General features: G+C 36.2%; 1 protein-coding gene across 2 annotated transcripts in view; it reads left to right on the top strand.

Moving 5' to 3' along the window:
• WDR70 (WD repeat domain 70) overlaps positions 1-16485 on the top strand; it is a 140340-nt gene that overhangs the window by 105549 nt on the left and 18306 nt on the right. For both annotated transcript variants that reach the window (XR_012621629.1, XM_074812508.1), the window contains exons 12-13: positions 2310-2394; positions 3471-3609. Coding sequence is in view for 1 of the 2 variants with exons in the window: in XM_074812508.1 (XP_074668609.1) it covers positions 2310-2394; positions 3471-3609 (224 nt within the window). In the remaining variant the exon portion in view is untranslated. The remainder of the gene's footprint in view (positions 1-2309; positions 2395-3470; positions 3610-16485) is intronic.

Raw genomic sequence — 16485 nt, 5'->3', positions numbered from 1 at the left:
AGGAGTCTGCCATTAAGAAAAATACTGAATGATCTGGGTGGACTGTTTTGAATACTTCATACTGAACTGCACAACTTCTGTTCCTCTGTTTTTGCTTAAGGGTAACTATTTTTGTCCATGTATGAAGTAATTAAAAATAGATCAGTACTGCTACAGCTCTTATAAAGAAACCCCTTATGCACCAATGGAAGGATGCTACTGGAAAAAAATCCTTGGTGTTGTGGAAAGTTAATATGTCTGTTTCCTTAGTGACAGTGATTTCAATTCCAAATGCAGATTAGATTCAGGAACCAATATTGTATTTGCCACACAGAAAATTTTAATTAGAAAAAGTGAATTTGGGCAAACTCTTTAAGATGGTAAGAGTTTCAAGGCATTGGCCAAGTCATTCTTCTAGCATTTCTCCCTTTCCAAATACTTAATCATCTATTTCTGCACAGTGTTGCAGAAATCAGTAAGATTGTTGATTTGAAATCAGCCATGACTTTTTGAGTCCTTCTAGAGTCTTCTAATGTTTTAAACCAGCAAAATACATTTTCTTGTTAGCGGAAGAGATATAGCTAAATGTCTGACTGTGTCTCTCCTGCTAAAGCCTGGCAGGACTACAGCTTGAAGATCATGTCAAGGCTTATTCCACCGGGAACAGAACAGCCTTGGCTGCTAGCTTTAGATCTGTCCCTATCCAGGAGATTTGCAGAGTGGCCAAATGGTATCCTTTGCATACATTTATAAAGTGCTGATACTTTACATACAGCATATCACTGATAAGTGTGTTTTGTTGGGGGTGGAAGGGAAAAGGGAGGGTTTATATTACAAGACCAAATGCTTTGAAGTGCTGGGGATGCAGTCTACTGGGAAACAATAAGAAAACAGATAGTTCCAAAATAGAGACTCAATTTTTCTTTTTTGTCATTTTTTTAGCTTCCCAATGAACAGAAATAGACTCTGCTCTAGACGTCATTTATTTAAGTTGTCCACTTCTTAAAAATATTTTGCAGTAAGGAGTTATCCTAGTCCTTAATATAAACATACATGATGTACGAGGCCACACATTACTGCTTTCCCTGTAAAGGGTACTGCTGACCTTGATTTCTTTTGTTACAGAATGATGGGTTTTTTTTAACAATTTTTTTTCCAAGGCCTCCTTTAAGCTCTTGATCTCAAAGGCTGTGAATCCACAAAATACTTTTAGACAACACAATTACTTCCCTGCAAGGTTTGTGCTTTGAAAGGAAGAAGGTCTGTGGATTACCAGTCACTTGCCTCCTTTTCCTCCTAGGCCAGTAAGATTTTGTAACTTTGAAAGTCCTTCTTTTCACCCTTGACAGTGCTGAAGCACTCATGTCAAATGGAAGAAGATGTCTAGGTGACTGAGTGAGGTGCTTCAAAGCTCAAATTCTGTAGCTCATCTCATGCTAGAAATATGTATCCCAGAGGGGTGATCAGCAGAGATGTAGATAGATTTATCTGAGAATAACTAATTAACTTCTTTTTTTTTTTTTTTTTTTTTTTCTCTGGTTCTCACTTTGTTAGTATGTCATAACTTCGAAAAGGAATAAACAGCCTGACTTTTACTGGGCTACAATCACACCATGTTTATCAAACACAGACGAGAATTGCTATAAATGTCTTGCTGTAATGTCGATTTTGGCTTTTATGGCCAAAGTCAGTGTGGACCTGTGTGAAAAGGTTTTGTTACAGGAAGTGTGGGTTCACTTGCTTTCCTTATCCTCCTTCCCCAAGGATTTCTGGCTGAATCCAGGGCCTGTTCTCAGTACTGAGATTGCAGTTTGTTGCTGTTTGACTGCTAAAGAAGGGGGAAGATTTCAGGTGCCTTCCATTCTTCCTGATTATTTTTTAAGGGCAGGTAGAAATCAGACACATAGAACTTGTTTAGTTTTTGATCTAGACCATCTATGGTAACTTCTTTTTTTTTTTTTGATATCTTAAAAATTAAATTTACCCCTACTAGCAGAGCATCAGTGCTCATAAACACAGAATAATTTAGTGTTTGGGGAATCTGATTTCACTGTGGGTAATGGTTCTTGGTAGGAGGGATTGCCATGATGGAGTTGAGCCGCTGAGGAGACGTTTCTCACATACTAGAGTGCAGCAGGTGGAACTTTGCATCCTTGCACTTTTTAGTCATTTAGGGACAAAAAACTTCCAAACCATCCCCATTTTGCATGCTTCTACAGGATCATTCTGTTCTTTTTGTGTCTGAATTAGAGGATGAAATTTTCTGCACGTGTCTGAATTCTTGACTTGCTAATTCTTTATTGCTAACCTTCGTCCCTTTTGTTTCATAGGAGATGATACTTTAAGGATATGGGATATTAGACAATTTAAAAAGCCTCTTAATTCAGCGGAAAGACTGCCCAGCTTCTTTCCAATGTAAGTACTGTAATTTATTCCAGCTAGCAGAAGTAGCGGTAGTTGTGCTGAACGGGAGGGAGTCTACCAGAGTTCTCCACCTCAGTTCTCACTAGGTCCAGAACTGTGTAGAAAGCTTTGCACAGGGAGGACTGTGCAGTAACAAATTTTGGCTATTTTAGGATTTCACAGTGCTTTAAAAGATCCCATATTTTGGGTATAATTCATAACTAGATTTGCTTGGTTTGTGCAATTTTTCAGTCTCGTGTCTTATGTCTAATTAGATTAGCAGCTTTTCAGGAGGAGGACAGTTCATTGCCTTATGTTTGTGTAATGAGATACATAAGTAGTTCTCATTCTTACATGGTCTGTGATTAGTGAAAAAAGAGCTGGATTGAAAAGTAGACATAACATGAAGGTGCATGGTGTGAATTCAGGTTATGATGTTAAAAGTGCTGATCACTGTGTTCTTTGATACTAAAATACTATATTGTACTGCATAGTGCTAAGTTATGTATTTAATATTTTTATGGGTATTACCTGCATTTCTGTAGCTGTAGCACAGCCAAATCCAACTTTAAGGACAATTTATACTTTTGAAATAAGATCTTAGACAGGCAGGTCATGGGCATCTCAGACTGCAGTTTGTAGCACAGAGGAAAAGTAAACAGACAAACATTTTTGGCGACTGTATAAACACAGTGCGTTGCATCATTGAAGAATGTATCATCAGCAAAACCAGATTTCATGATTGATATATTTTTTTTACTTAATGATGATAACCAGATTTGAAAATACTTTTGTGTGTTTGTTTCTCATGTTGAAAAGTTTACGAGACTTTTGAGCAGAGGATAATTTTGTTGGGAGGAGGATTTTTATTGGATCTGCCAGTTTTGCACATTCTGTGCACAGTTGTAATGGTACCTGTGAACTGTGTCTGATAAATATAGTAGTAGAGGACAGCTGATAAAAGATTTGTTTAAAGCTTTGTCTTGAAAGCATTAACAGAATTATTTTTAAGGAGTGCAATTTGTATCTAAGTTCCTTATGCATTAATTATTGATTTGTCCAGTGTGATGATTTGTTTTCTTCAACAGGACAGATTGTTGTTTCAGCCCAGATGATAAAATACTCGTCACAGGCACCTCTGTTAAGAAAGGTGGTGGCAGTGGGAAGCTTTTTTTCTTTTATCGGGAGACATTCCAGAAGTTGTATGAAATAGAAGTTACAGATGCGGTATGTATTTTAGTTTTCTTTTGACAACTGATCAAAATACTAATGAAACCATATTCAAATGCTTTTTTTGCCCTTATACAGGTAATGACCTACTAACACTACTGTAATTTTTCTACTCCATGTTTGAGAGATAAAGGTAGAGTGGCCTGAATAGGTGCTATTCTGCTTTCTATTAAGAAAACAAAAGAAAATCTTGGAAAAAAAGTGTTTAAGCACTAGGAGATCCCTGCTTTGGTGTTACCATTGCATTTCTCAAGGATTTCTGTGAACCCTTCTAGATCTGCGGAATGAGGCAGAAATCCTAAAATTCTTACATGTTTATGCTGTTACTCTGCCAGTTATCATGATGAGATGCCATATAGTGACAAAACTGCTATTTGTCCCTGCAACTAAACTTGTGGTTTCTATAAAATGTATTTCAATGGACTCTAGCCTGTGTAAATGCAACAATTTCATGGCAAAAGGCAGGCATCATTAGGAATCCCTCCATCAGAAATACCCTTCTCACCAGCAATATAAAAACCTAAAACTGTGAATCTGTATGTAATACAGAAGAGTCTGTGCGTGGCTTGAACTGCTTACCTATTCCCTTGTACAGAAGGAAAAAGCTTAATATCATAGTTGAAAAAAAGGTATTTGCACTCTTGTGGTGTACAGAAGTGAGCTTATAGACTGTAACAAACAGGAGTGGGAGAAATTCAAACAGAATTGGATTGCTGAAGTATGGCAATGTATGCTTAAGTCCCGTTAGTTGTTGCAGTCTGTCAGATACCAACTTTGTCGCTTCATTTCAGGATACTATTTTCTCCTGCACTTTTCTTAACCCAGCACAGCAGTCTTTCCTAGCACAGCAGACAAAAACTTCTTGGGCTGGAGATCATTTCTACAGAATTTACATTTGTAATTACTTCTCTTTTCAAATCCCATTTTCTCTTCTAATTCATCCTAAAGCAAAATCTGCTTACAGATGAATTTGTTATATCCTTTCTGTGGCAGCAATCTTGCAAATTAAAAATTGCAGAATTTGTGTCAAACAGAAAGCGTGTGTTTTTTCTGGAGGGGGGAAAAAAAGCCCTGTTTTTATTTTAAACATATATTCTAAATACAGTTTTTATATGACAATGGCAGTTTTATTTAGTACTAAATAATATTTCTGAAAATAGCATCAACTGCATTTTAAATTTTTCTCTTGTGGAACATACCAACCTCAGCTTAACTCATGAGGATTTCTAGTGGATTTTTATTTTCTGATACAAGTATTATAACCAAGAATTTACAACCTTTTTCTGAAACATATGATGTATGAAACATATATATGATATATGATTCATATGATACATGATATGATATATGATTCATATGATATATGATATGATATACGATTCATATGATATAGGATATATTTCATATGATATATGAAATATATGAAACATATGAATGCCTCAGTACCCCTTCTGACACTTCATAACAGCAAAAAGGAAAACAACTGCATAAGGCAAAGTGCAAGAGGTAGATTGTAGGAGCTCTTCTGTCCTTGGGCACAGGAAACGAAATAGCTTAGCGATTCCATTCACAGTGAATTTGGACTCCTTAGAGCTATGTGTCTGGATGTGGTCATGATGGCATCTCCATTATGTGGTGGTGAAGTCAGTAAGTGTACAGAAACTTCACCTGAGCTTGAAGACTGCAAGAATAAGAAACTTGGCAATGGTGGATCCTGTATCTCCAAAAGAAATTAAATAGTAAAGAAAATTTACTCCTTAGAGAAAAACAACCTGTTTTCTGTTCAAAGGAAATATAATTTTCATTTGCTAACTTTGTCCCCCAGAAAAGTGGTTCTTTAATTCTCTGAAATAGAGGGTCTGTTTACCTGCTGAGGTAGATCATGCTACAGGAGAGTCCAGAAAAGATTGTTTTGCTATCAGTTTTTCTCAGAATAGAGAGATAAATTTCTGTTCTTTTGTTTCAAAATGCAAGAGAGACATGGAGCTGAGAACGAACAGTAGGAAATTGCTGGAAAACCAAAATTAGGGGTCAATAAGTAACTTCACTGGGGCCACTCACGTAGTAAAATTTTAAGTATGTGTACAAATCTCAGCAGGTTCATAATTTTATACTGTAAATTTATATAGGTGCTGATATTTATATGGTACTTTTTAAGACTGTAGTAAATCACTTTTGTCTGTAGGGTTTTAGTGGTGCTGTTTTTCTTCATTTGTAGTTATAAAATTTAAGACTGTCGTTCTACTGCTTTGAATGTAATAGGTCAAATGAAAATAATGGAAATAGGTGAAGAATTGAGATGTATAAATGCTGACCTTATAACATAATATTCAGTGTGAGTCAGCACCAATAATACCTCTACAATCAGCCTGTCTAGCTTACAGCTTCAATACTACACATCTAAGAAAAACACAGTTAAGCATATCAACCTCAATCTAAAAGAATAAAAATTACTGTAGGTGGTGTTATAAAGTAAAAGCAGTATATTTTTTCAAGATCTTTCTACTGTTTGTATCTTTCAGCTTTTTCATTAGTGTTCTTTGCTTGTTCTTCTCAAATTGCAGTGTTTCATGAAATATAAACACATAAAGGCATGCTAAAAAACAAATGAATTTTCAAGAATCTGGCCTTTTTATTTTATAAGCAATACATGCTGTTTGTTGGAAAGATCATTGGCCTATAAATTGATAGATTAATATCTTGTGTAGTTTATCAAAGCATTTTTTCAGCAGTAATTGCTTGCTTTCTACAGACTACTTTCCTAGTTTCCATTTTTACATTATAGTCTCTCAAAAATCCAGATAGCAGGTTAATGTAATTACAGATAAACATGTAATGTTGTCTAAGTCTTCAGTTTGTCTTCTGCAACTAAATATCATACTACTTTACCTTTTGTACATTATCTAGTGCTTAAATATGTAATTTTAGTGTTTCTATTTTTGGTTTTTTTAGACATTGCATAGATGAAGTTACACAATGCAAATATGTTTAGTAAAAGCACAAATATCTATCTCTGCAGAGAGCTTCATCTGCTCTCATTTCTCATGAAAATAATTTCAGTGATTTCAGTTGGATCTAGTACAAATTGCTAAAGAAAAAGGGCATCATTAGTCATTTATTTTAAGTATAAAATGAAAATAATAAGACTTTTCGAGGGCACTTGTATACCAGTTTAGTGGTAGAACATATATAATCAGAATAACAGAAAATCTAGTGTGAAGAGAAAACATAAACTGTTAATGTGTTACTTTTTTTAATTTCACAAAGATTTTTTTAAAGGAAATGCTGGTAAGCTTAGAAAATTGAAAAACATTTAAATAGCAGTAAACATTATCTTAAAGCTCTTTGGTAAATAGTCAGTGCAATTGGCCTGTGAATGAACCTAGAGGGTAATGGGAAAATATTTAATGGGAATGTTTGACCAAAGCTGTGTCTGGCATTCCTTTCCATCACACCACACAAACCTTTTTTTTCACCTTTTCTTTCAAGTTTTCATGGGAAAACCCAGTACTGTTTCAGAGCTGCTAGAGTGAAACCTTGTGGTTTTACTAATGGACTAACAGACTGATTAGACTCTGCTGCTGTGGCTGGGTATAGAATATTAATTTGTGTTTCATTTTCTATATTAGTCTTTTTTGCGTGGGTTTTTTTTTTTTTTTTGGTTTTGTCATAATCAGTGGTTAGACTAGTGACTTTATTGTGTCCACTACTGAATGCCGTTCCACCATGTAGGCATTGGGACTTCTGTGGAACTCCAGTTTCTTGGATAAATAGCAGTACTTTTTGAAGAAAATGTAAGTAAATGTCAGAAGTGGTGCAGACTGTGGGCTCCCTCTCTGGCCAGTAGCAGTGTGCCAGCAGGAGGCAGCGTGAACAGGGCAAATACACAGTGATATGTCTCTGATGATCCCATTCTGCCTCCAGTGATCTGTGATTTAGAGATATCTTGATGCAGACATAGGAATTTTACAATTAATAGCACTCAGTGGATTTTTCTTCCATGAGTTTATCAAGGAATGAAATTACCCATGTTGCAGGTTACTGGCAGAGTCATTTACTTACTGCAGATTAGCCAAAACCTCAGGGGTGAGGGCTCTTGCCTCTCCCACTCTACAGAAGCTGATGCTCCGTGTGCTGTACTTCATCCTTACTCTGGCTCAGTGTGTACATGTGTGACTGGAAATCAGGAGGGCTTTGTACTGTGACCATAGTTATGTATGCTAAACAATACAGAATTCCCCTCCTTAACAAGAGCCAAAATTTAAAAAATCCTGTTATGCACATGCAACTTTTTCATAGTTTTTCTGTCTCTGTTTCTTCTATCCTGACAGTATTATCTGCAAACAGTTCTTTTTCTCTCACCTCAAATATCCACAAGAAAATATTTATATTAGACTTTCTCAATTCGAGCATTTGAGGCTTATTTTATGTGAGAGATTTATAATTGCATGCAGAATGTTTCTTTACTCCATTTACCTGGATGAGGAGACTTAAACAAGATGTTAGGAAGTATAACTGCTGGGAAAAGAGATACTGCATGGAAACTCAGAGGCCATTCCCCTTTTCTTGGTAGTATGAGAGGAAGGAAGACCTATAGCTGCTTTGGGATGAGGTCTCATCTTTTGGGACACTTGTAACTACACTCTCTTTCTGGAGTGGAAGGGACATTTCATTGTCAGATGCAAGTCAGGGACAGTTTATTCCTAATTCTCGGTTTGGTTTTGCAAATACAAGATCTTCATGGGAATCAGTTATAAATACCTAGTGTATGGGAAACAGTTGGGTACACAATATTTCCTTCAATGTCAGGTTAATTTAAAATAGCTGTGGATAGCCGCTTGAATCACTCTCACATGTCTATCACTCATCTGGCTAGTTCAAACAGATCTCCCAGTAGTTATCCTTATTACAGGTGAGACTGATTTTTGGCAGCAGTATAGCAGTCATTTTCCCCATCCGGAAAGGAGAAGTAGCACACCCCATTACTGCCAAGCAAGAGTGGGCACTGAGAAAGAAAAAAATAAAGTTGTACAATTACAGAAATTGCTATTTTAAATGAAAATGTTACGAATAATTTAATTTTTAAGTTAGCCAAGATGATGAGATAGTGTACATTATAAAATAAGATGTGCCAGTTTTTAAAATATTCTTCAGGTTTTTGTAGATAAGCAACAATCAAAAAACATGGATATATGGTTGTTTTGGGAAACCTGTTTCTGTTAGGAGGATTCTTCAATATTTTCTTAGTTTCTCAAATATAAGCAAAAGTAAAATTATTAAATACTTCTGAAAATACCTCTAAGGGATGTTTCAGGAAGGTCTTCTGAGACAAGCTATAAATAAAGCTTCTTTTTAGATTAGAGTGAAAAGGAAAGAAAGAATAAGGAATACGAAACTTCCAGCATCCCTTATGCACAGTTGATATAGGATTGCAGTATTTCTTTCCTTGACCTCAGACGATACCATTTACTATTTATAAGGTGCAGTAATATAGTAAAGGGCTTTTCCACTGTGGCCCATTTCACTAAGATTTAAAGCTTTTGAATTTAAGAAAAATAAATTCTTTTAACTTCTGGACAAGATCATCATGCTACTTCTGGGGGTTTTTAAGCCATTTATTTTATTTGAAAGGAAAATCCCCATTCTCCACAATAAGAAAGTAAATACAGTATTTTAGGCCCAGTAATTTTTGTGCTGATTGAAGTAAAAAAAAAAAAAAGTGAATCACAGGAATGTGTTTTCTTTTACAGTGAGGTAACCTGTCAGTTTTTATTCTCTGCTTTCATATTTGTAAAGAGACTGTGCTCCTTCCCTTCATATATTCTGCAGAAGCATGCACTTTGTTATAGGGAGCTGTCACTAGAGGTTTGAGAGAAATAAACTGTGCAGGTTTCCTCACTGTAACAGGGAATGGAGGGTATATGTGAAGGTTGGCTGCCTTAGTTTTCCAATATACTTTGATGAAAGTGTGGCTGTAATTTTATCAGAGCATATGCTTGAAAATGCCCTACCTTGCAATTCTAAGGAAAACAATTTGACACCTTGATTAAGTCATTTTTTCTATTCATCAAAAAGGAAAGTGTTATTCAGTGGCTCAATTCACTTCTAAGAATATATTTTGTAGCTGTACCTTGAAAGGTAAGTGAAACAGCATTGCTATCCATATGTTCTCTATTGAGATCCTGCTTTAAATTATTGGACCCTGAAAATGTTTTTAGGATATTTCTGGTTTCTACATAGAAATTTGTAAATTTTGTCCTTTTCTGGTCCCTTTTCTATTGAATGTTTCCACACAGTTTCCAAGTCGTGTTTCACAAGGGAAAAACATTAGTGTTGTTTTCTCTACTACTATATCCTCGTGAGTATTTTAAATCTAATGATAGGAGGTCACTGCATTCTAGATATTCCCTAACCTCCCACCTTATTTATGGTAGTTGGTTCTTCTCCGTGGAAGAGCTCCAGGGGAATCTCAAACCTGAAGATTTTTGCAATTGAGCTTTAAAATAGATTTTTAATGTATTTTTATTGTGTGAGCAGCCTTTTTTTTTTGGATCAGAGCATGCATAGTATCAACATATGAGTGTTAACCGTCTTTTTGTTCAAAAGAAGAAACAAGGTAGAAGCAAACTGGTAGCATTTGGTGTTCAGCTTTGCAGACATTTGGAAACGGCAGTTCTAAATCTAGTATTTAATCTTTTTTAAAAAATTAAGAATTCATCAGTTTTTCAGGATTTACTTAGTCTACGTTTTTTCCACTCCTCTGGTCAGTGGGTGCATCCAGGAGGCAGACAGCCTTTCCCAGATACAGCAGCATGGCAAGACAAGTCGTTGGCTTTTGGATCACCACTCTGCTCTAAGACACCAGCAAAAAGAGATTACAGAGTGTGCAGTGGGAATTAATGTTGTCTCTGAGCGGCATTATCTTTCTAGGATTCTTAAGGCAGAACTACTGTTCTTGGAGGGGAGCAGACAGTTAATGTAGCTGATGTTTCATACAAGTCTTCTACAGAGAAATCAAGGTGACTGTAGGAGAAGGAAAGACCGATATATAAAATCTTTTCTTACTATGCTAACTTTATCAGTTGATTTTACTTTCCATTCTGCATGTCAACCATCATTATTAATGATCCTTGTTTATAATGTAGAAATAGTGGTATTTCTGGAGGCAAGATTGCCATTAGCTTCAGATTACAATATCGAGTTTCTGATTTTTTTTTTCTTTAATTTTTCCTTTAAATTCCAGTTGCATAGAATTGGAGAGAAAATATCTCTGTGCACGTTTTGGGAAAAATATGCTGAAACATTTGCTTAAGACTCTTCTAGGCTTCTTTCTGAACTTTATAAATAGAGTATGAGGTCATGAGAGGTAGGAAATACGCATTTCCTTTTGAAGCGATGAGATCTTGAGGACAGGCAGGAGTCACTCTGATGTCTAGAACTTAGACTGCTTATGGACCTTTCGTGCAGCCTGGCATCATGAGAGTTTTAGTATATTCTGAGGCATTTTTCCTCTCTTTTAACAAGTAATGTATGTATTCTTGCTGGGATGTATTTCATAAGCAGTTACAGGGAAGTATTCAGTCCATGAAAACTGTGGACTACTTCAAACATGTCCATGAAGATTTGTACAAAGACTAAATTTATATCCCCTATACAGCAGTCTTAAGTACCTGAAGTTTCTGAATGGTTCCACACCTTCATTATAAAATGCAAAAGCTTGAAAGCCACTGCTTTAATATCTCTCCTAATTACAAAAATTGTTTAAAAGTGGTGGTAGCCAAACAGGTATGAGGAACAATCGTTGAAGGATTTTGTGGTAGTAGGAAGCTGTCTTTAGCTGTTAGCATCCAAATATTTTAATGATTTATTTAAAGACATAGAAATCCTATGAAATAAGTACAGCTTTTTTGGAAATAACTTTGTACATTTCTCTTCTGGGAAGATGTATCACTGAAGTCAGATGGACTTAATGTTGTGCAGGTTCCAGAACTATGGAAGATTAAGATGGAAGGCATACTGAGATTTGATCCCTCACTCCAGGACAAGCTTGAAATTGCTTGCCCTTCTCAAATATAAAGATAATGTAATATAACAATAGGCTTAGATAATGGATAATGTTAATTTGAAAGGTCCTTACTGTTCCATAAAAAAACCCCAACTAATAAGCAGTTAGGTTTCCTAAGTAGTATTGCTTAATTATGCTTTAAGCTCCGACATGTTTAAAAGATACTGTATTACACAAGGAGTTCTTCACCATGAACATGTAGGGGTTTACAGGAGAAAAGACATAACAGATGTGCTAATTGAAATGATTGTACACATATTTGCACTGATTTTGACAGACTGGGGTTTTTTTCAGCAGTGTTGGAATTTGTAAAAACTACAGTTTAAGATAAATGTTCAGTCAGAAAGCCCCATTTGGTCACTGCTGTGGTGACCTGTCCTCGCAGAGTCCACGACCACAGTCAGAATGTCATTTTGCACGTTCACGATCTTCCCTGCTGACATGCCGCTTATCTGGCTGTCTGGACAGCCAAGTGCAGCAATTCCGAGCAGCGCTGTTCAAACAGAACCCATCACATACCGTCATGGCCACTGAAGCAAAGCTTGCACGTAGGAAAGAGAGAAAGTTTGTTTAAGTTTTTCTTTTCCTGACTGAAAATATTTTCTTAGAGCAGCAGCTCTCGCTGTCACTTTTTTATTGTATATCTTCAGAACAGATTCTGAAGGAATTATTTATTAGGTTGTAGGTTAGGAAAGGGGTAAGCAGTAAGGTCAAACATAGGCTGTATTTGTTTCTCTTTTATCCCCATTCAGTTTTTAAGTGTCTCCAGAGCTAGACCTGACCTTTCAAGTAAAGATTCTACAGATTTGTTGGACAGGTTTAGGAGTTTGTATCTGCTGTATTCTTTCTGCACTAGAAGTATTTAATTTGGCTTCGAGGATTCTTTATCCTTGAGTTTTATGTAAGTAGCACAACATACTGTAATATAGATCCTCGTTAATTTTATGTTTTTCTTGTATAGTTATTTTGGCCATTGTAGGCTGCAGGGATTCACCTGACCAAATATAGATGTCCACAACTGATCCAGTCACCCTAGGCTCCTTTTCTAATCAGCAGAGAAAAATAAACACATCCAGACTGATTTTTATCTCGTCCTAAAATAGATATCTAAAACAGGTTATATGAAGGCCACTGTAAAATGCTTATTTCTCTCCCTTAACTATAAAGGGAGGTGAAAGTTTGTTGGCATTTGAAGAGTAGATGTCTAAAGATTAGAGGTGTAGACATCTTAAGTTTGGTGAGGTAAGTCCCACCTAAGATCTTCGCTTTCCTCACCTGGTGTTTATTCTCTCCTGCTAAAGCACTGGGACATTTCATCTCTTGTGCTCTGACCTTGCCAATAGCAAAGTAGCAGACAGTGCGTTACTTTTGCACTCATTTCTATTGATTCAAGGATTTATGACTGCAGGCAATTTATAGGAGAAAAGCCTGCTATGCTATGAAACAATTGTCCTAGCTGAGAGTCAAGTCTATGCTCTTACTTCCACCTGATTTCCAGACATAACTGTCAAAACATCAGCAACTTCACCTTAGGATTACAGAAATTTATCTAAATTTTAACAAACTTTTTTTTTAAATCAGTAGAAACATCACGTGAAGGAAACATCAAAACCCCATGAATTCTTGCTTCAACATTTAGAGATGTGTGAAAGCCTAGAATTAACATATTCCCTTTCCACTTTTGGTATTTATCTGGAATCAGCAATATTTTTTTCTAGTGGTAATTTGCAAGGAAATCACTTCTGCTTTTTCCAGGTTACAGATGGGATGCTGGCTGCACACTCACCACAGATAGTACCAGTATTAGCTGTATGTCAGCATAATTCAGTAGAGATTTCCACCCCCTAAGGGTAATTTTCTGTAGGTGTGGAAGTAGATAGATGCATCTTCTCCATTTACCAGATTTGTTTGTACTTCTGTTTAAACAGTTTTCTCTAATAGCTTTGGGAGCAGCCACTGATTTAGTGAACTTAGCCTAAAGGTCTGATAGCTGCAGATAACGGAATAATCAATTCTGTCATTTTGGAGCAAATACATAAGCAGGCTGAGAGTCGAGAGCTATTACAGAAGAATGAAAGGCTGTACCTGAAGTGAAGAGAAAGAAAAATTTAAAAGGCTTATTCCAATGGTGCGTAACTGATATGGAAGCATGTTTTTCTTTCCTCTTCCCTGCATGGCAGGAGGAGCTTTACTAATGAACTTGAAAAAGCTGATACATTATCATGCCTTACCTGAAAATACACTTCACGTGAAATGTTCATTTTCAAAGACAAATGCATGGTATTTAACCTTAAAATTTAACTGTCTTTAGGGAGAAGGGATTGTTTCCAAAGAAAACAATGCCTGATTGAAAAGCAGTAAGACCTCCTGAAAGAGGGAAAAGAAATGAAAACATTATTGTAAAATATTGCCCCTCTAATTTACTTTCCTTGCAGTAGCAAGGAAAGGATATAGCCCCATTGACCTAAGTGCTACAGAAGCGTGTGTTGATTCCTATTTATGTCCAAAATAAGAAAGTCCTTGGAATTTTTTTGAAAATGGTGAAATTTGGTATCATGCCAGTCTAGCAGCAAATTATGACCGCCATTTTCCATTATATCAGTATATGCATACACACATACGTGTCTTTTTAATTTGCAAAGAACAAAAGTTTGGCTATTATCTTGGGGTTTGTATACATATAAAGGTAGTTATATTTGGTTGGGTATCAGTTAAAGTTTCAACTGAAATGCAAAAATAAGAAATCAATGCTTCTGTACAGCTTCAGCTCACAGATATGTGAAATGTTAGTATAGGGATACAAGAAGACAGCGATGGAGGGAAACCTTAATTTTCTCTCACTCTTCTGCAGTGGACTGAAAGAGGATAGCAGTGAGTGATGCTTTCAAGAGACATTCTTTATATACGCTCTCCTTATTTTGTCACATAACGGGCAACCTTACATTTTGGTAGTTTCATAAGATGTGAGATTAAGTGACTGCTCAGGCTCTGGAATGTAGTAGAAAAATATTTTAGGCATAAGAATTAATGTTTATGTGAAGGCTATGTATACTCTGTAATCTTAGGAACTGAGAATGCCTACTGTATTTGCTCAGGTTTTTTTCTTAATATGCTTTATCTATGTTTTCCATAGTGCATCCCCTCCAAAGCTTCTCACAACCCCCATAATCTCTGCCAGTCCCTCTTCCCACTGTGAAACATCTCCAACACTTCCTAGGTCCTCTTACTAGAATTTAATAATCTTCCCTCACCTTCCTGCCTCCAGCCTGTATTGACCCCCCACCAAGACTGCTCTTCCCATCTTGGATCTGCTCTATCCTTGCTGTAAAACTGAGTGTGTTTACCTGAAGCATGGGCCAGGGAACTGAATTTTGCCTTCGCTGCTGCAGTCTTGAACCATCTTTATAAGCAAAGATCCAGGAGAATTCTTTCAATCCTTGACATCAGTCTGTAGTTTTATGACCTTACCACAGCTTCATGGTTTCATCCTAGGGGTAAATTTTCCATTCATATGCCACAAATCATTTTAATCTTTTCTTGCTGACCTTGTAAAATGCCCTCTCTGCATTGTTTACTCCTGTCAGGGTGTTACCCAAGTGCTCTGGACAGTTTCAGTTGAGGTAATTAGCTTTTGCTTGCTGAGAAGTCTGCTTCAGTTATTCTTCACTTTGACTGTTAATCACAGGGGTATATTTCTAGGCCAGAGAAAATGTCTCATTCTGTGTTACAGAAAATTATGTTTCAGGCTTCAGTTTTTCATTTAGAGGCACTGCTGTTAAATCTCGTGAAAGCAGTGTTGTGTGTGCAGTACCAGCAGAGCCATGTGTGCAGTTACCTAGTGAGCTAGCCCAGATGGAGAATAACCTAACAGAAAACCTATCTGTTTACCTACTGTTTACCTGCAGCAACAGCTCTACTTATATGATACAAAGGGAAACACAGAGGTAAGAACAAACTGTTAGGGGTGAGACTACTTATGAACCACCCCAGAACTGGCCATCAGCTGGGACTGCACGTGTCTCGGAAGAAATGCAGGTGGAATAGCATACAAGGGAACAGTTATATCATCACTTTTGCCTGCCACTTTTCTACGTATTTATGAGTTTTATGGTTTAAGATTACCACATATTATTAAGCTTTTAAGTTATAGGTAAAATTTTCTAAAAATGGAGATACTATTTTAAAAGAACTGCAAGCCTAAAGTGAGTATACTGCTTAGCTTAAAAATAAAATAAAAATTATCTAATGTTTGGGTAATTCATATTTTCAATTTAAAACAATAGTATAGCAACTTTAAAAAAAGGCATGGCTAGTTTCAAGATCAGTAATATGTTCCCTCTTTATTAGGCAGTTGTTTAAGAACATAAACATTTTCATCTAGATTGAAAAAAAAATCTTTAAAATTGTGTAGATAATTTAATTGACTTTCAGTTCGGGTCAGTATTACAAGTCAATCTTAACTGTAAGTAATTACTAAGGCCTACTATCAATAATACCCACTGAATCTATTCTAACCTCTTTCACAGTGACAACGAAGAAGGTACATTTGGAGTGTTTCTGTTAAAATTTTTAATATTTCCCCTGCCTGACCTCACAAAAATATTTTCACAATCTTTTCCCAGTATTTCACAATGCAGACTACTGTGTTTGTATATGCAAGTAGACATTGCCAGAGGCTTTTCAGATTGATTTCATTTGAAGAACTTAATGCTTTTGCAACAGCAAAAGTACCAAACAGCTTTTAAATCGTTACTAGTAATTGTCTTTTGCGAGTGCTGTATTTTCAGATTTTGTTGTCACAAAGCTGG

This window comes from Strix aluco, chromosome Z (assembly GCF_031877795.1).
Source record: "Strix aluco isolate bStrAlu1 chromosome Z, bStrAlu1.hap1, whole genome shotgun sequence".
Taxonomy (NCBI): domain Eukaryota; kingdom Metazoa; phylum Chordata; class Aves; order Strigiformes; family Strigidae; genus Strix; species Strix aluco.
Note: the sequence above shows the minus strand (reverse complement) of the source record. Positions and strands in the feature narration are given on the sequence as shown.